The 24,293-nt window shown below is 39.2% G+C and overlaps 1 protein-coding gene across 14 annotated transcripts; it reads left to right on the plus strand.

Annotated features, from left to right (window-relative positions):
* Window positions 1-27: 27 nt before the first annotated feature.
* On the plus strand, window positions 28-23,577 carry PCBP2 (poly(rC) binding protein 2). 14 transcript variants are annotated; one of them, XM_015820211.1, is made up of 15 exons: window positions 28-45; window positions 3,387-3,523; window positions 3,923-3,946; window positions 4,038-4,070; window positions 4,398-4,514; window positions 6,494-6,625; window positions 7,708-7,836; window positions 8,730-8,804; window positions 10,472-10,558; window positions 11,380-11,421; window positions 12,574-12,646; window positions 13,014-13,052; window positions 14,221-14,276; window positions 15,799-15,968; window positions 23,171-23,577. In XM_015820211.1, the coding sequence occupies exons 2-15, from the start codon at window positions 3,455-3,457 to the stop codon at window positions 23,205-23,207; spliced, it is 1,083 nt and encodes a 360-aa protein (XP_015675697.1). In that variant the 5' UTR covers window positions 28-45; window positions 3,387-3,454; the 3' UTR covers window positions 23,208-23,577. The 14 variants fall into 14 exon arrangements, with proteins under 14 accessions (XP_015675697.1, XP_015675698.1, XP_015675711.1 ...); XM_015820212.1 differs by having other exon boundaries at window positions 14,224-14,276; XM_015820225.1 differs by lacking the exon at window positions 23,171-23,577 and adding an exon at window positions 18,309-18,739.
* Window positions 23,578-24,293: the final 716 nt, after the last annotated feature.

The raw sequence follows: 24,293 nt of genomic DNA on the forward strand, positions 1-24,293 counted from the left end.
AGCGAGCGGACGTGCGAGGCCTGGCCTGGCCAGCTATCCCGCCAGGTAAGGTTTCCTACTAACCCTGGATTAGTGTTGACCCTCCCCCCCCCTCTTCCCAATCCTCGGCCTCGAGTAGCTTCACTTTTCCGTCAGCCCTCTTTCCCAAACCCGGCCAGGTCACTAAGGAAGCTGGGGGATACGCGCGCGGCCTACTGGGGCCTAATCCGGCCCGACTGCGTGTGTGAGGCGCGGTAGGGGGAGGGGCGCCCGCGTTCGTGTTGCCACCTGCGTAGTGGAGTGGGGCCCGCGCGATCAGCCCTATGCTGGGGGGGGCGCTGCTGGGGAGGCCGGGGGGGCCGCGCGCGCTGTTGCTGCGTCACATTGGGCGGGATCTAGGCCCGGGCCGCGCGAGGGACGGTCGGAGGGAGGGGGGAGGGAAGGAGAGAGAGAGAGGGAAAGGGAGGGGCGGAGTTTATGCGTGGGGAGGGGAGGGGGGGAGGGCGAGGCTGACGCTAACGCGCTTGGCTCTGAGTCGGAGAATGGAGGCGGCCCCGCTGGCGGGCGGATCTCTTGGAGCCAGGCGGAGAGAGAGCGGGGAAGGGAGCAGCAGAGTTGCGTCTTGTGCCATTTCAAAGCGCCTCCCGCCAGCGATACAGCGCCCTCTTCAATGTTAACCACTCTTGATTCTCTTTTAGCCCTTCTCAGGTCGCTTGGGCAGGAAAGTCGCTACGCTATAAAGAACTTTGCTTCAAGGATTTTTGTTTTTTAAAACCGAGAAGTTTTTAGATTAAAATAAGTGGGATTGTCCCCCCCCCCCGCCCCGGACACTGGACTCATTTATATATATATATGTTTTTCAAAATTTGGATTGCTTACAAAGAATTAAGGGAGAACTGGAATAGCCATTTCGAACTTTATATATATATATAAACTTTATATATATAAAATTGAGATTGGTAATACGGAATGTGGAATAGGCTGAAATATTATATATATATATATATATATATATATATATATATATATATATATATATATATATATATATATATAATATTTCAGCCTATTCCACATTCCGTATTACCAATCTCAATTTTATATATATATATGTGTGTGTGTGTGTGTATTTATATATATATATTTATATATATATATTTTTTTCAAAATTTGGATTGCTAACAAAGAATTAAGGGAGTACTGGGATAGCTATTTCTAACCTTCAAAAAAAAAGCACTCATATATATATATATATATATACATACATACATACATACATACATACATACATACATACATACCTCTTGTAGCTAACAAAGTGTCTCTTGTAGCTAACAAAGTGAGAAAGAGCCTGTGGCATAGAGGACTAATGCTTCTGCTTAACATGCAGACAGCCCAGGTTCGAATCTCGGAAGGGTATGTCTGACTGATGAAAACCAAACAAGGTTAGAAATAGCTATCTCAGTACTCCCTTAATTCTTTGTTAGCATTCCAAATTTTGAAAAAAACATATATATATATATATATATATAAATTGAGATTGGTAATACGGAATGTGGAATAGGCTGAAATATTATGTCTATTAGGCCGTATACTCAAAATTTTGCCAGTTTACCCTGTTGTTTTTTTCTTGGAGAAACATTAAGAAGAGAGGGGCAGCCGGATCGTTTAGAATAATAAAATTCTCTTGATAGAAACTAAACAATGATTGGAAATTTAATAGAAACAGTTGAGAGATTAAACTGTGGGGTAAGGTTTTTAAAATACAAATTAATTGTAAACAAAGCAGATTTCCTTTATGAGCATCAGATTTATTAATCCAGTGTGTTAAAATTGTTGATGTAGACAAAAATCCTTGTGAGCTGCATGAATGACATAAATAAGGATTTGGGAGAGTGTTGCATAACACACATTTAAAGATATAGAGATTTACTGCATTTGTGGCAGATAAAAGTGAAATCATGGTCTTTTATTCTATTCATGGTATATTTTTATCCATGCTGTCAGCAAACAAAATACTTAATCCGATTCTTAATTCTTTACAATGAAAAGCAATTTCTGACATGGTCTATTCTTCTATATTCTTAATCCTGATTATTTATTTATTTATTTATTTTTGATGTCTTCAGAACTGTGTGGAGTCCTGGCAACTGCCTGAGCTACTCCCTGCAGATTTCTTGGCAAGGTTTTTCAAAAGTGATTTGCCTTTGCCTACTTTCTAGGGCTGAGAGTGAGTGACTGGCCCAAAGTCACCCAGCTGTATTTTGTGCTAAGGTGTGACTAGAACTCACTGTCTCCCAATTTCTCTCCTGATGCCTTAATAATACACCAAATACACCAAACCGATTCTCTTTAATACTGATATATATCTTGAGCAAGTAATTTTTGACATTAATTAAAAAAAAACTGCATGTATTGTAACTTCCTGTAGTCCTGAGTAGCATAAGAAAAACATATTGCACATGCTCAGAAGTTATTTAATAGATTCAAGATTGAGGTTCTTGGTCCTTAAAATTGGATATGATATAAAAGGTGATTTAAGCGTTGCATACTGATGCAGTTGGTCAACCAGGCTCTACACTGAAGATTTAAATAGTTTTATTTCAATATTCTTAATGCAGAAATTGCCAGAAGAGCTAATAATTAATGGAGAAAATCTTTGGTTTGTTGTGGAACTGAAAATGACAATTGATCTCTATCTAGTCTATCAAAATTGAGAAAGGGGAGGGTTCTGGGAGTGAATAGAAAATCAAATTGTTCGGGGGGGGTGTCTATTTAGTTCATGGCTTGAATATTTCAAGCACCAGACTAGAATCCATATTTCTGGTAAACATGAACTTTCAATTTACTGAATAGTATCTAAATAGTTTATGAATAAAGACATAGGAGATGGAAATTTATCTTAGAGTATCCACTCTTACGAGGAAGCACCTGGAAATCTATAGGTGTAGAGGTTACTTTGCCCCATTCTCTCCTGTCAAACTGATGTTACTGTGAGTACATAATGCTAAGACATGTACAATATCTATAATTTGTGAACAGGAAAGGCAATGCAATTCAGGCATTAATCTCAAAGGACTCCAATGAGCCTTGACACATTGCATACTCAACCAAGCTAACGTCCAGAAAGGATTAAAATGGACACAAATTTGCATCTCTTTTTCTTTCCTTCTGGCAATGTTTTAATATTTCTTTTCCATTGCAAATAGCAAAGGGCCGTAATTATTTTTTTCCTTTGCTCATTTGTGGCAAAGTTACAATTTAAAAGGGGGGAAACCCCTACATTCCTTGGTGTGTTTCCTCTGAAGCTACATTTTAAAAACTGATGTTTTCAAATAATACATTAAAAGCAGTAGAAATGGTTCCAGTGAAGCGGTGGGTGATGAGATGGTATTTTTCTATTACAGTGCGGTTTCTCCCAGCGACCAAAGATTTGACCACTGACTAAGCCTGACCTAACCGAACACAACTCAAGATGGACACCGGCGTAATCGAAGGAGGTTTAAATGTCACACTTACCATCCGCCTACTTATGCATGGGAAGGTACTTGCAGCTTTCCATGTTCTTTGTCTTGGCGTAAAACTAGGTCACAGTAAATGCCTTGGAAAACCCAATTGTCTGATCAGATTAAAACATCTGCTTGCTCTTGGCATGCCATATATTGTTCTCTTAACCCCTAAGAAGGCAAACTAGAATTTAACTGGATTAAGTATTTCTTCAAAATGCTGATTTAAATCATCTTCCAGTACAATTACTTCAATCCGAGCTTTGAGATTATCAAATTAAACTTAAACAATCAAGTCCCTGTTGTTAATTGTAAAAATAAATGTTTTTTTTGTTTGAAAAAATGTAGAACTTATAAGCATAATGTTTGGGAACTTGTGGTTATGGGCATTTCTTAAATTATTGAAAAATATAACTTTTTATGTTTTGCTGTTTCAGGAGGTTGGAAGCATCATTGGGAAGGTATGTGACACAATTTAATTTGTATTTTCTTACATATATTTGAATTGGTAATAGTTTTGACAAGCTTTTTCTTTTCCCCCCCTCTGCATAGAAAGGAGAGTCTGTAAAGAAGATGCGTGAAGAGGTAAGTTTCAAAGGATAAAAGTAGGAAAACAAAATGGACTTAATAATTATGGCAATATGGGCCTCCTTAGCTAAACATCATCAGTAATTACGTGGTTGTTCTTGCACTATACCTGTTTTGTTTTAACTGAATGTTGTTTCCAGATAAACATATTTGGAGTAGGGAACTTTATGGGGGAAAAGGTGAAGCGAACCATAGGTTAAACCCACAAGGAGACTACACAGTCCAAACCTTAGCTTGCTTACTTAAAAAGAAATCCCAGAAACCTGAGTGCAATACTAAGAAGTGGTGCATTATTGTCTAGCAATTCATTTTTTTTCTTTTTAGAGTGGTGCACGGATTAACATCTCAGAAGGGAACTGCCCAGAACGGATTATCACTCTTGCTGGACCCACTAATGCCATCTTCAAAGCTTTTGCTATGATTATTGATAAACTGGAAGAGGTGTGTGAATTTAATTAGATGATCCTTGATGGGTTGAGGATATGACCATTAATGGTATTTTGGGTAATGAACATGAAGCTGTTTTGAGTAGGTTTAATGCTGGAAATAATTTTTTCTTTGGACCCACATTTTTATGAAGTATTTTTTTTAAAATGATAGATTTTGTTTCTTATTCAAAAATAATGAATTAGGATCCTAAGCTGAGCAGATTCCCATTATAAGATGATGGTATTATTCAAAAAGAGAAAAGGCTCAGTCTGATCGCACCTTTCTGACTAACAAATTTAATTAACAGATGTACACTTTTGTGAGCTGCAGCTTGCTTCATAAGGTGTAGCACTTACACATTTTGAGAAAACATGTTAGCTGGAGAAAATGCTATTGGACTTTCCTGATCCTACCATAGACTAATGGCTCTCATCTTACAATATAATCAAAGGGGGAAAGAAGTTAATTAGTTTCCCCACACAATCCCCTGAGTTCTTAAAAAAAAAAAAATCTCTGGCCGGCTCTGATATAATATAGATATATGTTTTGAAGAATGGCTTCAATTGCTGTTCAGAGTGTTGCTTCTACTTGCAGAAATCAGAAATGTGACAAATCTATACTATGGATTTTCAATTTATTACATTTTTATCCTACCACGTACATATATGTGTATATAGTTATATATAACTGACAAGAGGCAGCAATCATAGCTAATACTCTGGCCTCCTATTTTTCTCACAATAACAACCCTGTGAAGTAGATTGGGCTAAGAGAATAACAGACCTAAAGTCCCTAGCTATCTTCTATGCTTATGGGAAGCCTAGAAATCAGCACCTTTAGCCAGCACCTTAACTACTACATCAAACCGGCTCTCTGAAATTATAGCCACTTGTGAGATTTTCCTCAATTCTGTCACATAAACGGCTCTGGCCTCAATAAAATAGACAAAAATAGCAATAGTTCTTTGAAAATTTCAGTTGATGCTTCTGCCTGAGCTGCCTCAGAGTATAGAACAGGCTTGCACAACATATGGCCAGTAGCCTTATGTGTCTGCTGGTATTTTTTTTAAAAAAGTCAATAAATTTGCTGCTGCAGAAGATGTGCTGCTTAACACCTCCAGGCCTCTCCAGTACTGCTGCTGCTGCTTTGCTGTAGCCGATTGATTTTGTAGCCAGTAGTGATTTTTACTTTGTCAGAGTGCCCCTTTTCTGCCTACAAATTGTGCATGCCTGGTACAGAGTGGATTTGCACAAGTTAGAATAACAGTAATAATAAATAACGTGTCTCTCCATTTCTTCCGATGTCAGGATAAATGGAGCAAGCATTTGCTTTTGTTTCCTCTTAAATGGAAATAAATGAGCAGTCTGCTATAGTCCTGCAGTGCCTTTTTCCACTGCAACAGTGGATGGGAACATTTTTTTTTCATCTTCACCTTGGATACATTTACTCTTAGCACTGGAATTTTAGCTTGCTTAGCAGAAAACTGCTGCAGCTATTGAGTTTAGGTTTTTAGATAGTGCAGGTGTCTATATCATGATTGAAGTTTCACAGATAAAAATTATTAGCACAGTAAGCAGGGTTTTGTGTCTGATAACTCATCCTTTTTGAGATGGATAGGAAGACTTTGGCCTGTTATAGAACTGACATTAAGCCTATATTTTCATATTATGAGTTGTTTCCCTGTTACAGTATGTGAAGTAAAGATAATTTGCTTGTAATATGCTGAATAAGAACTTGATTCTATACATGTTGGAAGACATTTTGTGTTCTTACGCACTGTAAGGAAAAATATGGGAGGAATTTCTTAAGATGGCCCAAGAGTCAAAGAGCATGTATTTATCTTAGAAGTTCCCTTGTTAGGAACATTGCTGGTAATCTATTGAGGACATGATGCAGGAGAGTTTAGTTTTTTGAAACAAGTTGGAGAGTGCTCCAACAAAGTCTTCAGTTGAAACTTTGCTTATTTGAAGTTTGTTAACCTCTGTTTACAGGACATCAGCAGCTCAATGACTAATAGTACAGCTTCTAGCAGGCCCCCTGTTACTTTAAGACTCGTGGTACCTGCCAGCCAATGTGGTTCTCTTATTGGGAAAGGAGGCTGCAAAATCAAAGAAATAAGAGAGGTGGGTACTCAATTCTACTAGGATTATGAGATAGTTTACTCCTTGTTCTGTGAAAAAAAATACATTCTTGTTATTATTTCATCTTTTGCCAAATGCAGTAAACATGAATGTTACTCATTGACTGCACTATTTTGCTTAATACTGTACAATATATTTAATGCTCATGAAACTGACACTAGAGGATGGCTGAACCAAGTTCACTAAGTTCTTTTTAGAAAGCTACTTTCTCATTCTCTATATCTCTAGCAATAAGTTGGTGTCAAATAAAATAATAGCTTAACGGAAGAGTTATTATGCTGACATTCCCCGCACCCCACTATGCTCATGACATCTTGGATGATCAACATTGGATAACCCCTTTCATTAAAGAAATTAAAGTACATGGCTGTGTGGATTGAAGCCTAGAACTATCGAATCATTTGTTGTAATTACATTTTATCAGGGTGTTACCCCAGATAAAAATGTAAATGACTTGATTCTAAGAGTTGTAGATATTATCCTTTCAAAACCAGGAAAGTTCTTTTGCTTTAGAATTGGGTAATTTAGTAGTAAGTTTTATTCCTACCATTCTGGAAAAGTTACGAATGTGCATGGTTTTCTATTCTTGTGCATCTTTTTGAAGTTGAGTTAGGCCTAGAAATAACCTTGTCCCCAACAATTGATGTTGATCTTTTTCAAATTATTTTGACTATAGTATTCATGTAGTATGCCACATTGCAATCATCCTTGCTTAACATCAGGTTAAAATCTACAGCTGCCAAATATTAGTTCAACGCTATTGCTGTATAGAGTATGTCAAAAATAGTAGTGCAGAAAAAAAAAGTGGGAATAACTCTTATTCACTCTTAGAGTCATCCTGGAATACTAATTTCAAGATTATTTTATAACCAAAAGTGAAAACATTTTTTTAAAAAAATAGGACTCTGACTATTATACTGGAACTGTTCTACAATTTTTCCCCCTGCAACAATAACTTCTAATAAATTTGTATTTTTCCTATTAATTACTATCTTTGGGAGGGGAAAGTATAAGCCATATAAATCATGAAGCAAAATACCTGATTTTTTATTTTCAATCTTAAGAGCACAGGGGCGCAGGTCCAAGTGGCAGGAGACATGTTACCCAACTCTACTGAAAGAGCGATCACCATTGCTGGGATTCCACAGTCCATCATCGAGTGTGTCAAACAGATCTGTGTGGTCATGCTGGAGGTAATCTTTATTTTTATAAAGGCTTAACACTTAACACATAGAAAGTGGAAGGCAGAAGAAGAGCAAAGAGGACAAGGGCATTGCCTAGTGGCCAGTTGATTTCTTTATTTTGAGCAGCTGTTAAAAAGATTTATCATGCTGTCAGCTAAATTGCTATTTTATTTTTGCTTCATAAAATGCAGCAAGAAAGTTTCATGAAGGAGAAAGCACGTATTTCTTTTCTAGTAGCAACAGTGCAAACGGTGCTTAAAATGTAATTTAGGCGAAGGGTTTTCTAAAGGGATCACAATTGTTAAAAGACCATTTTGATCGGTTCGTTGTCTTGACTAGCCAGAAAGCTAAACAGTCTCTTCAGTTATCGCACATACCTCCAGGGGAATATGAAAAAAAAAAGCTAAATCAATGCTATGTTTCTCAGTAAAAGTGTTTCTTATCATCAGAGTTCTATGTCATTTGTCTTCATTTTTTAGAAATATTTGATTTGCTTCTAGATTTCCTAGTTGTCCTGTTTTAAACTATAGCATTTCTGAGAGATCCTTGGTGCTCTCTGATCTTGCTTGTTTCCTTGCAGATGTTTCATTACCCCGACTAGGTAACATTATCGGTGCATATAGCATTTCTGTTTTTATACTTGTACCTGTTGGAAGGAGGTGACTCTAGCCTGAGAACTTATGCCACAAGGAAGCTGCCTCCAGGCAGCAAGATCATTTTTTCTTTTGCAGAAGACTCACCAGACTTCTGTTCAGAGACAAATCAAAGAATTGGAGAAGCCATAGATAGAGAGCGAGCTATCTAGTTCAGCCTGTTATTTAAGTATTCTGGCAGACACTCGAGTGTCTCTAAGAAGTCCCTATTGATTAACCATGTTTTCCCTTTGACTCTTTGTAATCTAGTCTCCCCCAAAGGGTGTCACCATCCCCTATCGACCCAAGCCATCCAGTTCTCCTGTCATCTTTGCAGGCGGTCAGGTAAGGCCATTCCTCTTGTTGGGCATGGGTGAGGGCAAAACAGCAGTAGCCTACCAAGCTTCAACACTGCCAGCACACATCAAACTACTCTGCATGCTTATCACCTGTGCTGCCCCATCTGGCCAGCACAGTGCTATCTCTGCTGCTTTGGTTTTGTTCTTTGGAGGCTGCTCTCAAATGTTCACAAAACTCTGGTCTCTTTGGGAAATTAACGTAGTCAGCACTGTGGTTTGCAGGATTTCGTTGGCATTTATTATGATCCAGTCCGAGCATAAGACTACTGTTTGCAATCTCTTTTTCCCGGCCCCTCAATTTTGAGTCAATGTTCGAATTAGTGATTATTAATAGACTTATTAATTCTGCAGAACCATAGTTCAAAAGCAGCAGGGGCTGAATTGAAGTGGGCGGACATTTGGGAGAGCTGTGTCCTAGAGGGCTGAGAAAGCGAGGAGGAGATGCTGGTTGATGCCACTGTACCTTTGAGCTCAAATTCGGGAATATCTGGGAAATTACTTCTTTAACTTTTTTCATCCTTTTAAAAGGAATCGAGTGCCACTTTCTTTTTAATTGCATATGAAGGAGTAGCTGCGGCTAGTTTAAAAAAATACATCAAATGATTTGGGGTACCATGATTTTATTCTGCTTTCAAGCACACAGGAATATGAGGCACAAATATGTTAATTTTCTGATAAATTGTTATGGCCAGTGCAGGACTTCAGTCTCTCAGCTGGCTGGAATCCTTTGACTAGTTAAGCATTTTCAGTGACATTCACTTGGCGGACTGCGAGTGGTCAGATATTTTAGCTGGACTTGAAGATCCTTCCGATCATTTTAGATAGATTTGGTTTGAGGTTGAAGCATGCACTTTGGAAAAGCGGGTCTCTCAGAACCGTGTGTCCCCGGAAAGGCTCTTGAGTATGTGGAGTCGGAACATATTTAAGCACAGTGCCTCAAGGCCCACCTTTAAGCTTCCTTTTTTTTTTTTTTTTTTTTTTAAAAGGGCTGCATTAATTTTCAGATGCTTCAGAGATGGATTGGGTGAAGTGGACTAAGCCAGCCTGAGATTGTCAAGATAAGCAGTGATGGCACTGGGACGTAGATTTCAGGCAGCAGCAGAAATTTAGAGGCAGCAGCTGGACAGGCCTGGCTGCAGTGTACCCCAGTGCTTATACATTCACATGCTACTTACATTGGGATATCTTGCTGGGGGAAAGGTGCTGTCGTGATCTTGTTCTCGCCTCAATCCCTCCCTCTTTCTTCCTTGCCCCATTCATATTACCTACCTTCCAGAAGCTCTTGACAGCTTGCTAAGCAATTAATTGGCAAAGGGCAAAGGCACTTGGGAGGTTACTGAAGATACTTGAAGTAGGTCACTTGCATCCTAGAAAGTTGATCTTGTGGCAGAGTAGGCCTGTTAATGTCATTAGAATAAAACACTTTGTATCCATGTAACCCCCCCCTCCCCCCCCGTCCCTGAAGAAGGTAGTTGGGGTTTGCACTCAGGGAAATCTCACATTGTCTTTGCTACTGAGTAAGAGTCAAGAGTAAGCCAGCATCTGCCTAGTAGAGGTTAACCCTTGATCAGAGTAAGTTTTATGTGACTTTGGTGTTAGCAAAAGGTTTCGGATTGACAGCCCTGGAGACTGAAGTCCTCTATTTATCCACAGGACAGGTACAGCAGCGGCAGTGCAAGCTACCCCCACACCGCCCCATCAATGTGCCTCAACTCTGACCTGGAGGGACCACCTCAAGAGGTGAGAGGGGAGTTCAGTCTCCATGGCCCATTCAATCCTTGGCCTCTTTGAGACTGCCAACAAGGGTGGCAAGATTGGTGGTGGCGGCTTGTGCTGTGAACTCCTGTTCATTGGGAATTGGATTAAGGCCACCAAACAGTACCTGGCAGGCCGGTAGGCAGACCTGCAGGTGGTAACTGCTTGACCAATTCCAACCAGGGCCATATTTCTCCCCCCACGCCCTACCAGCGAGAGATAAGTTCTTCCAAAGCTTCACTTAGTGTTAAGCAAGTCCTCACACAGTGATTGCCTTGCTGGGTTGCTTCAGTAGGGTTATTCCTAGAATCATCGTGTTTGGCTGGCTGCTGCTTTCTCCTTATTCTTCCAGATGTATTTCTGCCATCCAGTGCCTGACTGTAGTAGTCCACTATAGAAATTTAAAAGAGTATGGAGTGGGATGGGGATGAACACCCAGCTGGTTCTTTTTAGCCATTAAAACAGTTGGAGGTATAGGAAGTAATTAAGCTTCCCTTTGAGTCTAGAATGCAGAATGCGTAGGGCAGGAGGGCTTATATATCACAGTCCAGTCCTCTGCTATAAACAACCATTCTTCACCAACAACCAGCTGTTAATACTAATCATTTTTATGGTGGGGAACACTTTCCCTTCAAACACTATATACACCTAGCTAAAACAAGGAGCCCCTTTAAGAGACCTGCTTTCAGGCTCCCCACCAACAATTCTCCCCTCAGCTTTCTGGCTTCCTGGCTAGTTGAACTCTTATCTGTCACTGGGTGGCTGTCCAATGGTTTTTAATAGGACTGTTTTCCTCCTTTTTGTAGGCCTATACCATTCAAGGACAGTATGCCATTCCACAGCCAGATGTAAGTTTTGTTTACACTTCTTGTCTTGAAATCACCCACTTCTCCCTCCAAAATTTCTCCATGCTTTCTCAACAAGCCACTTTAGAAGTCTGTCTTAATTTGAAATCACAATCCAACCTAAAATGAGCCTCAAATTTTGTTCAGCAGTTCTTTATGTAATCAACCTTAAACCTCTCCTCCTTTTTCTGTGTCCTGTGACACACACTTCCCCAGCAAAGCTTGGTATCCTATCCAAGTTCCAGTCTCTGTCCCACAATTTGATATCAGATCCCACAAACAAACAAACAAAACAAAACTCCATGGTATACTGTCATTGTGGTTCTTAGTAAATGGCATAGGGCATTGGGTGTAGTGCACTTCCTGGTGGTGGAGGGGAAGCTAGCCTCAGACTTGAGCTTTCATCTCTAAGCATGATGGCCAGCACATCATGTAGTCACTACAGGTGTCGTTACAAGGTGACGGGCTTTTGCTTGGGATGCCTTTTCTTGGCACACTTTCTGCTAATAATAAAACCACTAGGTGTCTTCACTTGATGTGAAAGGACTCCCTCCCCCCCCCCCACTGTCCTTCTTTACTAATACCTTCTGGTGTGTGAGATAGTTGTAGTACTTCTCATGGAAGGGCACATAGGAATTGATCTCTGCTCATAGCAGGCTTAGAGAAGAAAGGGTGGGGCTGGGATGAGTGAGTCTAAGACCAAGAGCTAGTAATTTGCACTGTTTTTAAGATTGGGGAGAGCATCTGACTCCATTCTGGTCACTCATGATATACCTCTCCCCTCCAAATGCTTGACAGAGTCCTGCATGGTGTGGTCCCAAGCACCACTGCAAATCAGTCTCTGTGTTATTTTGCCTGTTTGTGCTTTGTCTCCTGGTGTTTGTCACAATTCACTGCAGATGCCTTCTGTTGAGCCAGGGGTTTTTGAGATGGGTGTTGGCTTCACACCCCATGGTGCTTTTCTACTGTCTGTACCCATCTCTGCTCAGGGAAGCGCTTGCTCCTCAATCCAGTTTTTCTCCTGAACTCCCCTATCCCAAGGGGGGGGGCAGCACCTCATGCTCAGCTTGCAGGGTCTGTTTTTCTTTAAACTGTGCTGCTAAACAAGTAAGTCTGCAAAATTCCTAATATCCATCTTTCTCTCTCTCTTTCTAGCTGACCAAGCTGCATCAGTTGGCAATGCAACAGTCACACTTTCCAATGTCTCATGGCAACACTGGATTCAGTGGTATGAAAATGTTGTTCTTTATTATATAAGCTAGCAGTCCAAGAATCTCCACTTGAGCTTTTAAGATGATCGCCTTAAGCTCATTCTTTCACTTAAAAAAAAAAAAAGATCCAGAGGTACCAATTTTGAAAAACAGGTGACTGTTACTGTCCTCAAGAACAAAAACATTGTGTTGATTTTAAAGAGAATGTTGATGCTGCTTCCTCCTCCTTTGGCCCTTTCAATAACATTGCCAGTTGCATCTTGCCTTCCAATTACTATGGTAGAAATAGTTGTGCCAAGTTGTATAAAAGTTTGCCTTGTTGCTGAAAGTCTGATAGGACTTCGGCTAGGACCACCAAACTTACTGTCCCTTGTATTTTGACAGGCGTTGAATCCAGCTCTCCAGATGTGAAAGGCTATTGGGGTAATGACTGAAAAAAAACTAGTTACTCTGTTGTGTATGTTCATAACGGTAGGGGAGTCTTTCCCAGTTACCAAATTCTGCTAACTGCATTATAGTGCAGGGGGGAAAGCCTCCAGCACATGATACAGGCGCAAAATCATATTTGATAATTTTTTTTCCTTCTGTAAAAATAAGATGTGCTGGAACCTATATTGGAGAGCAGATAATAGTATGAATACGTTTATTCTCTTTTCATGAGCTGTTTGCTAGCGAAGATAGCAGGGCAGCTACAAATATCCACACAATAATTATATTGGGTCGATAAACATAAAAATAGCATTATATACAAGCTTCTTGAACAGTACAGATGGCACTGCTGTTTATTTATTTGCTCAGGCTTCTGTGCAGTTCCAGTCAAAAACAACTTGAGATATGGCCTCTGTCCAATTATATAAAGTAAAAACCACAATAACAAGATAAAATGAATAATAATAGGCCACAATACAAAATACAGCACCAAGATAATCAACAGCAACCACTTAGGAGGTGCCCCCATGGATCATTCGCCAGTCCCTTTGAAAAAGGCTGAACTTAATGGCCTTCCAGAATCCTAGCAGCATTCTGATAAGGAGTATGGTGTTCCAGAGAAGGGATTCGGTGATGGAAAAGGCATACATCCATGGGCCCTGGGGACAATAGTCCATCAGGTCCCAAAGAAGCCCTCTTTTCCTTATCAGATGGGTAGATATCAGAGGAAGTAAGAAGTCTCTTTTGAGAGTGTTGTGCCGTGAGGCAGCAATAATTTCATGTACAACTAAAATGTATACTGATGAACATGAGTGTTTGCTTTGGGTCTGTGTTTATTACAACTTGTTGAAAGTATATAAAGGATAATAATTGGTTTTTTCGTTGTTTGTTCATAGGAAGAGATGGTATTACTACTTTGATTTGCTCTATCTAGCCATGTACAAACATTCATTCTTGTCTCTTTTATAATCAGAGTTTACCCCCCAAAAAAGAGAGAGAGAGAGAGGCTTAAGTTTAATGTTTTGTTCATCCTCTGCTTGAACACTTCAATATTGTAATTTTTTCAGCAGCAAATGATAGCCTGATTGCTCTGGCATTTCAGTTTTGTGCTGTGCTGATTGTCTCAACTTTAAACTTGTTTTGATCTCTTTCTATATGTTAGCAGGTTTGGATGCATCAGCTCAGACTACTTCTCATGAACTCACCATTCCAAATGATGTAAGTATTTTTCAAACATGCCCACTTGGGATATTCTGGATTGTCGTGAGATACTGTTTCAGAAATTCCATTTCAGGGAAATTATGATTGGGCTATAATCTAGATAGCTGTTCTATTTTAAGTCTAGGGCATAGTTAGAGTTGGGAAGTAGGCATTTAAATTACATATCCTTGACTTACAGCCACAATGGGGCCAGAATATCCATTGCTGAGCCATGTCCAATTTTACAACCATTTTTTTTTTTTGCCACAGTGGTTAAATGAATCACTGCAGTGGTTTAAGTGAATCTGGCTTTCCCCATTGACTTTGCTTGTTGGAAGCTGGCTGGGAAGGTTGCAAGTGGCAATCACGTGACTTCAGGATGCCTGCAACCATCGTAAATACCTGCAGGTTGCCAAGCAATTGAATTTTGATCATGTAATTATGATGCTACAAGGGTCATAAATATGAGGACTTTTTCAGTACGATTGTAATCTCAAAACGTTCTCTAAAGGAATGCTTTTAAGTCGAGCGCTACCTGTACATGAGTGATGACACCAAAGCGTCTAAGAGTGTTTAAGGCATCTCTTAAGATTACGATCCTGTAACTGAAAAGGAAGGAAGCAATTACACTTTCTCTTTGTAGTCCTTTAAAACAAGCATTGCAACTTAGAATATTAAGAAAATTCTTTGCAGATTGAAACGTGGATTAACAATTAGTTTGAAGGGTATTAACGATGTCCTTCTGAGAAGAAGCCTTTAGCGTACAAAAATACTGAGAACTGTGGCACATCTCAAAATTAATGCAGCTGAGAACCTTTCAAAAGAATATGGATCAGGCACACCAAATGCCGAGCTGTTTACCTTGCAGTTTGACTATTAACATCCCAGAGTGCCATTAAACAGCAGATGTTGAGTATGTGCTGCATTGAAAGACTTGCTTTAAGTCCCAATACATTTATGTTTTGCTTTCTCAAGTTAACTGGATCTCTTGTAGTGACATTTTTTGTTTTATAAAGGAGGTGCTATAACCCATGAATAATATTGATATACGGCCCAATTTGATAGAAGGTGGACTTTCTCCCCAATTGCCATAATTTTACTTTACATGATAGAGCATATAATGGTACAAAACAGATATAAAATTGACAGCATTTACTCTCGCTCTGCGAAGAGTGAAATGACAATTACAGATTTTAAACTGCTTTTCCTAAGGAAAGTTATGATTCTTTGGTAATACGGGAATACCCACAGTAAATGATAAAATGCCCACAGTAAAAGATAAAGTTGTTTGTCTTAATTAGGTTAACACTACAGGACAATCTTGTTCATTTGAATTCACGTATGCTTAATATGCCAATTGAAAAATCAATTTAAGAAAAGGTCTTTTAATGATAGTGAAGCTTCCCGATAGAGAACAGCATTTACATAGTTTCTAGACATCAGCCTCACCCAAGTCTGAAAGGAAAACAACAGTACAAAAACATATTTTTGACATTTCTGACTGCAGTTTGATTAAGACTTTGTTTTCTTTGTTTCTTAGCTGATTGGCTGTATCATTGGGCGTCAAGGCGCCAAGATCAATGAGATTCGCCAGATGTCTGGGGCGCAGATCAAAATTGCCAATCCAGTGGAAGGATCTACTGACAGGCAGGTTACTATAACTGGATCTGCAGCCAGCATCAGCCTGGCTCAATATCTAATTAATGTCAGGTAAGTTTTTAGCATGTTGCTTATTAATGCATGTCTTAGATGATAAAAGAAATGTATAATTATTTTTTTTAAAAAAAAAACCTTTTAAAAAGATGAAAAGTTCCCAATTAATCCTCCTCTCCCCCCACTCCTGTGCAGAAATAGTGCAAAACTTGCTGTTTGGTGCACAGGAGCTACCTCATCTTTGCAGATGTATGGGCTAAGGTTGGGAAGGTATTGAAGTTCTTGTAGGTGAAGGAGAGAAATAAGACATGCAATACACCCTTCACTGCACTCTAGGCCTTGGGCTTCTTTTTTTAAAAAAAAATATATTAGCTAACCTTCTTCTCAAAAAACTTACATTTTTATGAAGGCAAACTAGACTTGGAATCATATTGCTAAGTACAATGTTGATTTTTTTTTCAAAAAGGTGCTTAGTTGGGTACCTAAATGATTATATCATGTCTTTTATCAAGAAAAAGGTAGGGGTAGTTCTGCCCCAAGAATGTGACTTTGTCTACTGTCACTGCTCCTGCAGTTAGTTCCAAATATGCTTTTGCTTGCAGTGAGCTTCAATAATGGCTGCAGTAGGGCTCTGCAGCAAGCAGTGGCAGCTTCTGGGACTGTGGTCTTGCAATCCCCAACTGGCAAGTAGCCTTTACCACACAATCTTGTGAGGCAAAAATCCAAATTATCAGCTTAATGGAAAGTAATAGCTTCAGTAATTAAAACTCCATACCCAAACAGCTGGTATTCTATGTCTTGCCATCTAGGCTATGGCTAAAGTATCCATTGTAAGAACGTAAGCTAATGTTAAGAATCTACAGTTTAGTTTCAGGGCTGCTACAGAATAGCAAACAAGTATATTCCAGATGTGAAGTTGCTGACGTTTTTAAAACTACCCAAAAGTCTCAATGTCTTTGAACAGAAGTGGCCATTTTGGGATGCCCAGGAAACTCTTGTTTCAGTTTAGTAGCTAAATCTTAACATAGGATCCACTGTTGGAGTGAATATTTTTTTTCACTCATTACTATGAAACCTTCTAAACTTCTTCTCATTAAAGGCTCTCATGCTCTCCCCCAATTAAATTTCTGCCAGAACTGTAATGTAATGTGGTGGTGGTGATGCTAGCAACTGCAAAAATACGTTTTCTTAAGTGGCTTAATGACACTTGCAAATGGCAGCGTGGAATCCAAGAGGGATAATAATGCCTTCAGACTGAACTCAAGGACTTGGAATGTTTTGACACAGTGCTTAAAAAGAAATACTGTATGGGAAATAACTAGAAATAAAGTGCTCCATACATAATTACGATCCTTACAGTTGCCCTCTAAATTGTGTGTCTTATTTTGAGTTGCTCAGTCTGTTTGCAAAATGTATTAGTTTTGGCTGATCTGGTATTTTAAGTCCAGTTGCCTCGTGAAAAAGCATCTTTCAGACAATTATGACCTGGATGATGGAGAATCTCCATAGACATTTGCCTCTCTTAACCAATGAAGTGTCTCAATTTATCAATAGAGAATGAATTCTGTTGGTAGAGTAAGGGAAAGAAAACACATCCAGAACATAAGCTGCAATTGTGGATGAAATTAAACTTGTGAATCCTGTTTTCTAGGGAAGCACAAGTTGCTTTAAGGCCTAAATGAGTAACATGGTTTAAAATGTCAGAGCAGCCTACAATGCATGGAACTATTTCTGACAAAAATAAAATAAGCCCTCCCACTGGAGTTTGATTTTCTGAAATCCATTGTTTTAAACGGCCTCTCCAAAATAAGTGATTTTCTTTTAAATAATATGGAGAAAACTTAATACAGAATTCCTGGAGTTCAGTTAAGACTTCCCAGTTGGTATAGCACCATTTCATAGAACTCAGCACAGTGTTAATGTTGGTTTTGCTACTTCAGAGAGATACTTGAATACTGCAGTCGGTATTAAATATGAAATAACAATTGGGACGGGAAGGAAAATAAAAGAATGCTGGAAGATCTTTTGTGAATAAACACTGACCACATTGCTTAATAGTTTTCTGTAAGTTCAAAGGGTGGTATGTGGTTTAGTATTAAATAACAAAATGGCCACTTCTGAAGTCAATCTAGGTTGGAATTATTCCTAATGGGATTAGGGCTTGGGACCCAGCGGGCCATGCTCTGGGGCCATAAATGGACCTTGGTACATCTAGAGAATGTTGAGATTCCCTGGCAGCCAGCATTCTCTCCCCATCCCATCTTTCTTCTGGCTATGCTATTTCCAAACCTTTCCAGACTAGGTTCATGCTATTTAAGCTGTTTTGTGTCCTGTGCTTTTTGTGTGGTGTTCCCATCCACCCACCCGTATTTTTGTTCCTTTTTTCCTCTGTTACAGTTTAGAAAGCGCTAAACCCTCCTCCCAGGCAGCCTCCGTCACGATCCCCGACCACCTCAGCATCAACCTCTCTCAACCCTCCACCCCTTCTTCTTCTTCCTCCTCCACCACCACCCCCTCGCTTGCGACAGCGGGGGTCTCCGACGCACCCTCCAGCCTCCCCAACCCTCTTCCGACCGCCCCCTGTGTCTCCAGTCTGCTTGGCATGAAACCCGTCCCTCTCCTGGCTCTAAATGTTGTGTCTGCTGCTAAGGGTGCCTCCACCACCTCAGCTGTGCCATGTGTTACTAACAAACTGAAAACGGAAAAACAGAGATTCTCTCCCTACTGAGAGTCTGCTTGTGGCCTTAGAGGAACAGCAGATTGTTTTTCAGCAATGGGGAATCCTGTAGAGGAGACTTGGAAGAGATTTTTTTTTTTTTTTTAAACGTCACAACAAAAATGAGCTTGTGATTCTTTAGAATGGAGTTTCTGTTTGCTGCCGATCTCCACTAGTTCAAAGACAATTGAGCAAGTGTATTAATCCGTTTTGGAGTCCAGTAGTAATCTTGATTATTATATAGCTTGTAGCTGTTGCTTTAGTAGATTTTGTTTGCATTGTTACATGAAAAAAAAAAAAGGTGGGTGGGCGAGGGTTGGGTGGGTATGGAATTCTAGCATTTGTTAATAAAACTATTCATTTTGTGATACCTTGGTTTAAGCTGTTGCAAAGAGGCTACTTTGGTCAAACCTGTCTCAATGTCTGTCTTGTAATAAAGCTATCACAGTGAGAATGTGCACAGATGTGCCTGAATTGGATCCAGACTATATAAACTGCAAGCTGGTGGATATCACGTTGCACACCCAGGCTAAAAGTCTAAATAGATGTCAATTATTGTCCTTAGAATAGTTTTCCTCAACCTAATAGCCCCCCCCCCTCCCCAGATTGACCAAAATCTCAAATCATCCCTGCCTGCCGCTGTGTTGTCTTGGGGTAGATGGAAATTTTAATAGAAAATATATCTCATACTAGAGAAGGCTTTCCTGGAGTGAAATGAAATGTTTAAATTCTGTGCTTGGGAAGCTGTAACCGTTCAGTATACCATTGTGAAGCTGCCAACTGAAGGCAGGGAAGTAAGCCTTGTACACTGCTTCCATTCAGGCTATGGTTTATTATCCATGAGAATTCCTAGCTAGCATGGATACATTCAACTGCTTGGAAATGTGACACATTTCTTTGAGCATACAGTATGTCCTAATACTTTTCTAGAGATTGCCCTAGGTCTCTGAAAAACGGCAAGTGCTTCAGATACCTGGCTTTCTCTACATCCAGGACTATGTTATCACTAAGGAGATAAAGAGATTTTGGATCAGTAAGCATACTGTAAACAGCTTTAATAGTGCTGCAAGCCCAGCCTACTTTTGCTATATGTTCTAAAAATGAAATAAAAGAACGAATCCTCAAGTTGATAGATGAGTAGCCCAGAGCTTTAGTTTAAAAACCTCATTATTATTATTGATGAAAATATTAGCTTGTGTATAGTCTCTTTTAAAAGATGCTCCTTAGTTTGTCTGGAAACGAGTCTTCTGCCAAAGCTAGCCAGTTGGCTTCTCTTGTCCCAACAACCTCTTCTAGTTTTAAAGACCAGGTAGTCACCTGTTTCCCACTAATAAGGGCTTTTTGGAAACAGAAGGCAGACAAATAGGATAATGTAATAAAAATCAGCGCTCTTGTGTTTAGCGTGGTGCTCGTATTATTTCCCCATCTGAATCAGAATAACTTGATCTTTAGCCTGGGATTGCTGCATGAACATTGCAGTTCTTTTTTTTTCCAAAAAAAAGGGAGTGTTTATTAATTTTCAAAGAGTCGAGGTAACACTGAATAAGAAAGGTAACTGTTAAAAATGATAAGAATTGTGTGCTTATCTTTTGTATTAAAATTGGAACAAGTTTGAAATGGTAATTAGATTATGGGCTATATAATTTTGGACTTTACATTCAGGGATGTGGAGGGTCTAATCTGATCCTATTGTGAGGGATGAGATGGCCATTAACTGGCTGACTTATGCAGTTCTGTCAAATCTTTTTTCTTTTAATAGTAGGAGTCTTTTTTAGTAATTGTTTCTGCAGTTTGACTTTCACAATTGTAACTTTTTTAAAAAAAATCTGTTCTGCTGTAGTGTAATCACATCAAGTAAAAATTGTCCACTCTTAACCAAGCTTATGGATTGGCCGTCTGTTTCATAGTGTCTTGTAGAGACTGACTTTGTGACCAGTAAGATGGTGATGTGTTGTCCAGAAGCTATTTGTTATATTGCACAAACACTAGTTCTCAATAATAACCACATAAAATCACAGTATTGGGAAGTAGATATCCGTACTTGACTTCTAAATATATATATATCTGCATTTGACTTCATTTTTTTTTAAAAAAAAATGAAGATTACATCCATATCCACTTTTACAACTTTTCCAATCTTTAATGCTATTAGTTTTATGATGCAGCAGGAAAATAATGTTCCTCTGTCAAATTATATTAAGGCAGACACACTTTGCATGCATTATGTGCAAAAATTACAGATTTTAAAATAGTTGGGCTTCATTGATAGTGGGGAAAAATTAGTAGCAGGTCTTTTTTCTGGGTTTGGGTTATGCCCCCAAAGTTGCTTATTTCACAGAAATTACAAGATGTCTACCTATAGAATCTAATTCTTTATATTCCTAGGCTATGACTTGTTCATAGTAGTGATTTATCAAATTCAATTTGATTTGAATTTGTCTCAACTTTTTGGGATGTGGAATCATACTCGTGTCTGCAAGGTACAGCTACACAATGAGGGCCAAGTAGCAGAGGCTATTTGAGGTTCATTTTTCAATATTTCAAGTTCACACAAATCACCTGTTCTATATCTTGAAGGTCAAAACACACAAACAAGAGGAGATGCTGTTTTTCAACACACCATAGCAAAACCCACCCTTGTCCCCAGTCCTTTAACAATGTAGGAGTCAAGAAAAAGTTATTGCTCTTATCACTGTGCTAAAAAAAGCCACGCTGTATTAATGCATAATCCATTAATGGTGGTATGCAATGAGTACTTCTTAGAAAAGAGAAGAAAGAAATTCCTAGTACTTGGGCTAGAATATATTTTGGGGTGGGTAAGGAAGGGTAAACCAGCTGAGCTCAGATGTGACACTCTTCTTTTTTCATTTTGTGAGATAGCCTTCCCCCATGACTATACCAAGTGGGACTTTAGGAATTTGTGCTTCCGTAGATCAGCTTAGGAAGGCTGCTCTGTAAAAACAACACAAAATTAACTTGGATGTACTCAAACCTCTTCCTGTATTTAGTTAGCACGAGCCATTCTTTGCCCTTGTTTCAGTGGATCTTACTTGGAATTCTATTTTTTTGCTGGATTATCCTTTTATGTGGTCAGACCAGCCATCCCCAACCTTGGTATCCTTCAAATGCATGAATCTCAGCTACCAAGGAGTCTTAACTGTCACTCTAAGGAAAACTGCCTTGGGCCATTCTATTAATAAAGGACTGGGAAATTTCAGTTATTCAGTAGTATATACAGAGTCTTAATTTTATCACTCTTCTACCCCATTCTGGCCTGATTTGTGGCAAAGACCCATGCAGCTGAGCCTTACCCGCTTGGGTTGCCTAACCCTTGTCCTATTGATTTGGGTGCAGCTTGTCAGTGAGTCTTTCAGTCAGTCAGTTAGTCATCGTTAGAGAATCTCCTTCCTAAAAGGTAAGTTTGTATAGCATGGCTTCTGCTTAAATATAACAGACCTCAGGCCCTAGATTTCAAGTGGTTGAAGACTAATGGTTTTTTTTCTTTTGTAATAAAATAGTTTCATGGGCATTCAGGTTTTTTTTAATGTAACTTTACTAGTAAAATTGTGTGTGTGTGTGTGTGTAAATGTCCATCATTTAAGGGCTTCTGATTTTTACAAGCAAAGAACAATTTAATTTGGAATAATTTATATATTTTTTAACAGCAGGGGAAAAAACTTGCTGTAAACATCAGACAGCTGTAAAAGTTGTGTAATTTTGTTTGAATTGTATAACATTTAATAATTTGAAAAACGAGCCTGGTGAAGAAGAACAGATTTCTCATAGGGTCTTTTAAATCAAAACCATTTCTGACAGCTTTTAATGATTTGACTTGTTCAATCTGATCTTGCCTAAACACCCGAACACATGCCTAAACTAAGCATTATAGACAATAACCAGGAGACCATGAGTTCTAGTCCCAGTTTAGGCATGAAAGCCGGCTGGGTGACCCTGGCCCAGTCCCTCTCCCTCAGCCCAACTTGCCTCGCAGGATTGTGGCAGAATAGGTGGGAGTATTAGGTATGTTTGCTGCCTTGATTTATTTATAAAAATAATAAAGGCAGGATAAAAAACCAAGCTAAAAATTGGCAACTGAGTCACAGTTTAATGGCAATATGTTTGCATGTGCTAATAGCAGCAGAAGAAACTACTATGCCTGCTTCTAAAAAAGTACTGGTGAGCCTGAATTCTGGTGACTGTTTTGGCTAGTATGCACACATGCAGAAGGTGCTGAATATTTAAGATTTTACTGGAAGCCATGCTTGATAACGGGGATGAATGTATAAAAGCTGCAGTAAAGCCTGACTGACTTTCCTTTTGGGTATCTTAAGTGGACTACAAGGTATTCAAGGTTGATATATGTGTGTTTGTAGCTGCTTCTGTATTAAGTACCATATGCCAAATACAACTTTTCTATAAACTGTGTACTTTTTATGGTTGGTAAAAGTCAATGTTATAAAGTGGAATTTGGACATATGTCAAAATCTGGCTCTTAAGTTTGTCTACGTTCGTTAAAAGACTTTAACTTTTGTTTCCATCGTAGGCTTTCTTCGGAGACTGGTGGAATGGGAAGCAGCTAGGACAATGCCACCACCTCACTCATTACCCCTTTCTGCCGTTCATCCCCATGATCCATCTGTGTAGTTTTTGAGCAGTCAGCAATTCCAGGTTTTAACTAGTTTGTAAATTTTCAGTTCTACATGCTTTACCCATCCATTCATGATTTTTTTTTTAATTGCAGCATTTTAATTCCTTTTCTCTGTTCAGCTGTTAAAATGCTGATTCATATTTTAGTTTAAGCTTCTTCCCCTTTCTTGGCTCATGAAGTTTTTCTGTTATGTCATGAAATGTAAGAGTGGAATTAATACATTTCAGTTTAGTTCTGTAATGTCAGAAATTTTTCAAAAAAATAAAAAGATGGACTGGAGTTTTTTTCCTTGTGAATAGAAATGTGTGGTGGTCTTGAGTCTTTATCGCTGGTCTTTATTATTTCTTCAGACTTCTGAATAGCACGTCAGAAAAGCACCTTAGTATGGATTGCCCAGTTGTGACCTTCATGAGTGAGGGAGGGGAATGCTGTAACCAGAAAGAAGAATAAATTTTCCCATATGGAGAGGTGAATTGGGAGGAGGCAGTTGGCCTTCAAATGCAGACAGGTATGCTGCAGGTTAGGGGTAGGGTTAGGGCGAAGCCTAAATAATGGTTAATCCTTCTGTGATTTGAGAGGATTGCAGGCAGTCCTTGACTTACAACCACAATGGAGCCCAAAATTTCCATTGCTAAGCAAGACAGTTATTTTAAGTTGTGCCACATTTTACAACCTTTTTCGCCACAATTATTAAGCCAATCACTGTACTTGTTGAGCGAATCATTTGGTTGTTAAATGAATCTTTCTCCCCCCCCCCCATTGAATTTGCTTTTTGGAAGTCAGCTGGGAAGGTGACAAATGGTGATCCCATGATCCCTGGGACAGTGCAGCTTTCATAAATACATGCCAGTTGTCACGAATTCTGATCACGTGATCATAGGGATACTGTGACGGACGTAAGCGTGAAAACTGGTCATAAGTCACTTTTTCAGTGCTTCTGTAATTTCGAATTGTCACTGATTGTTGTAAGTCGAGGACTATCTATAAAAAGACCTGAAACAGTTATTAAGTTTCTCCT

This window comes from Protobothrops mucrosquamatus, unplaced genomic scaffold, assembly GCF_001527695.2.
Source record: "Protobothrops mucrosquamatus isolate PMUCROS unplaced genomic scaffold, P.Mucros_1.0 scaffold1093, whole genome shotgun sequence".
NCBI lineage: Eukaryota > Metazoa > Chordata > Lepidosauria > Squamata > Viperidae > Protobothrops > Protobothrops mucrosquamatus.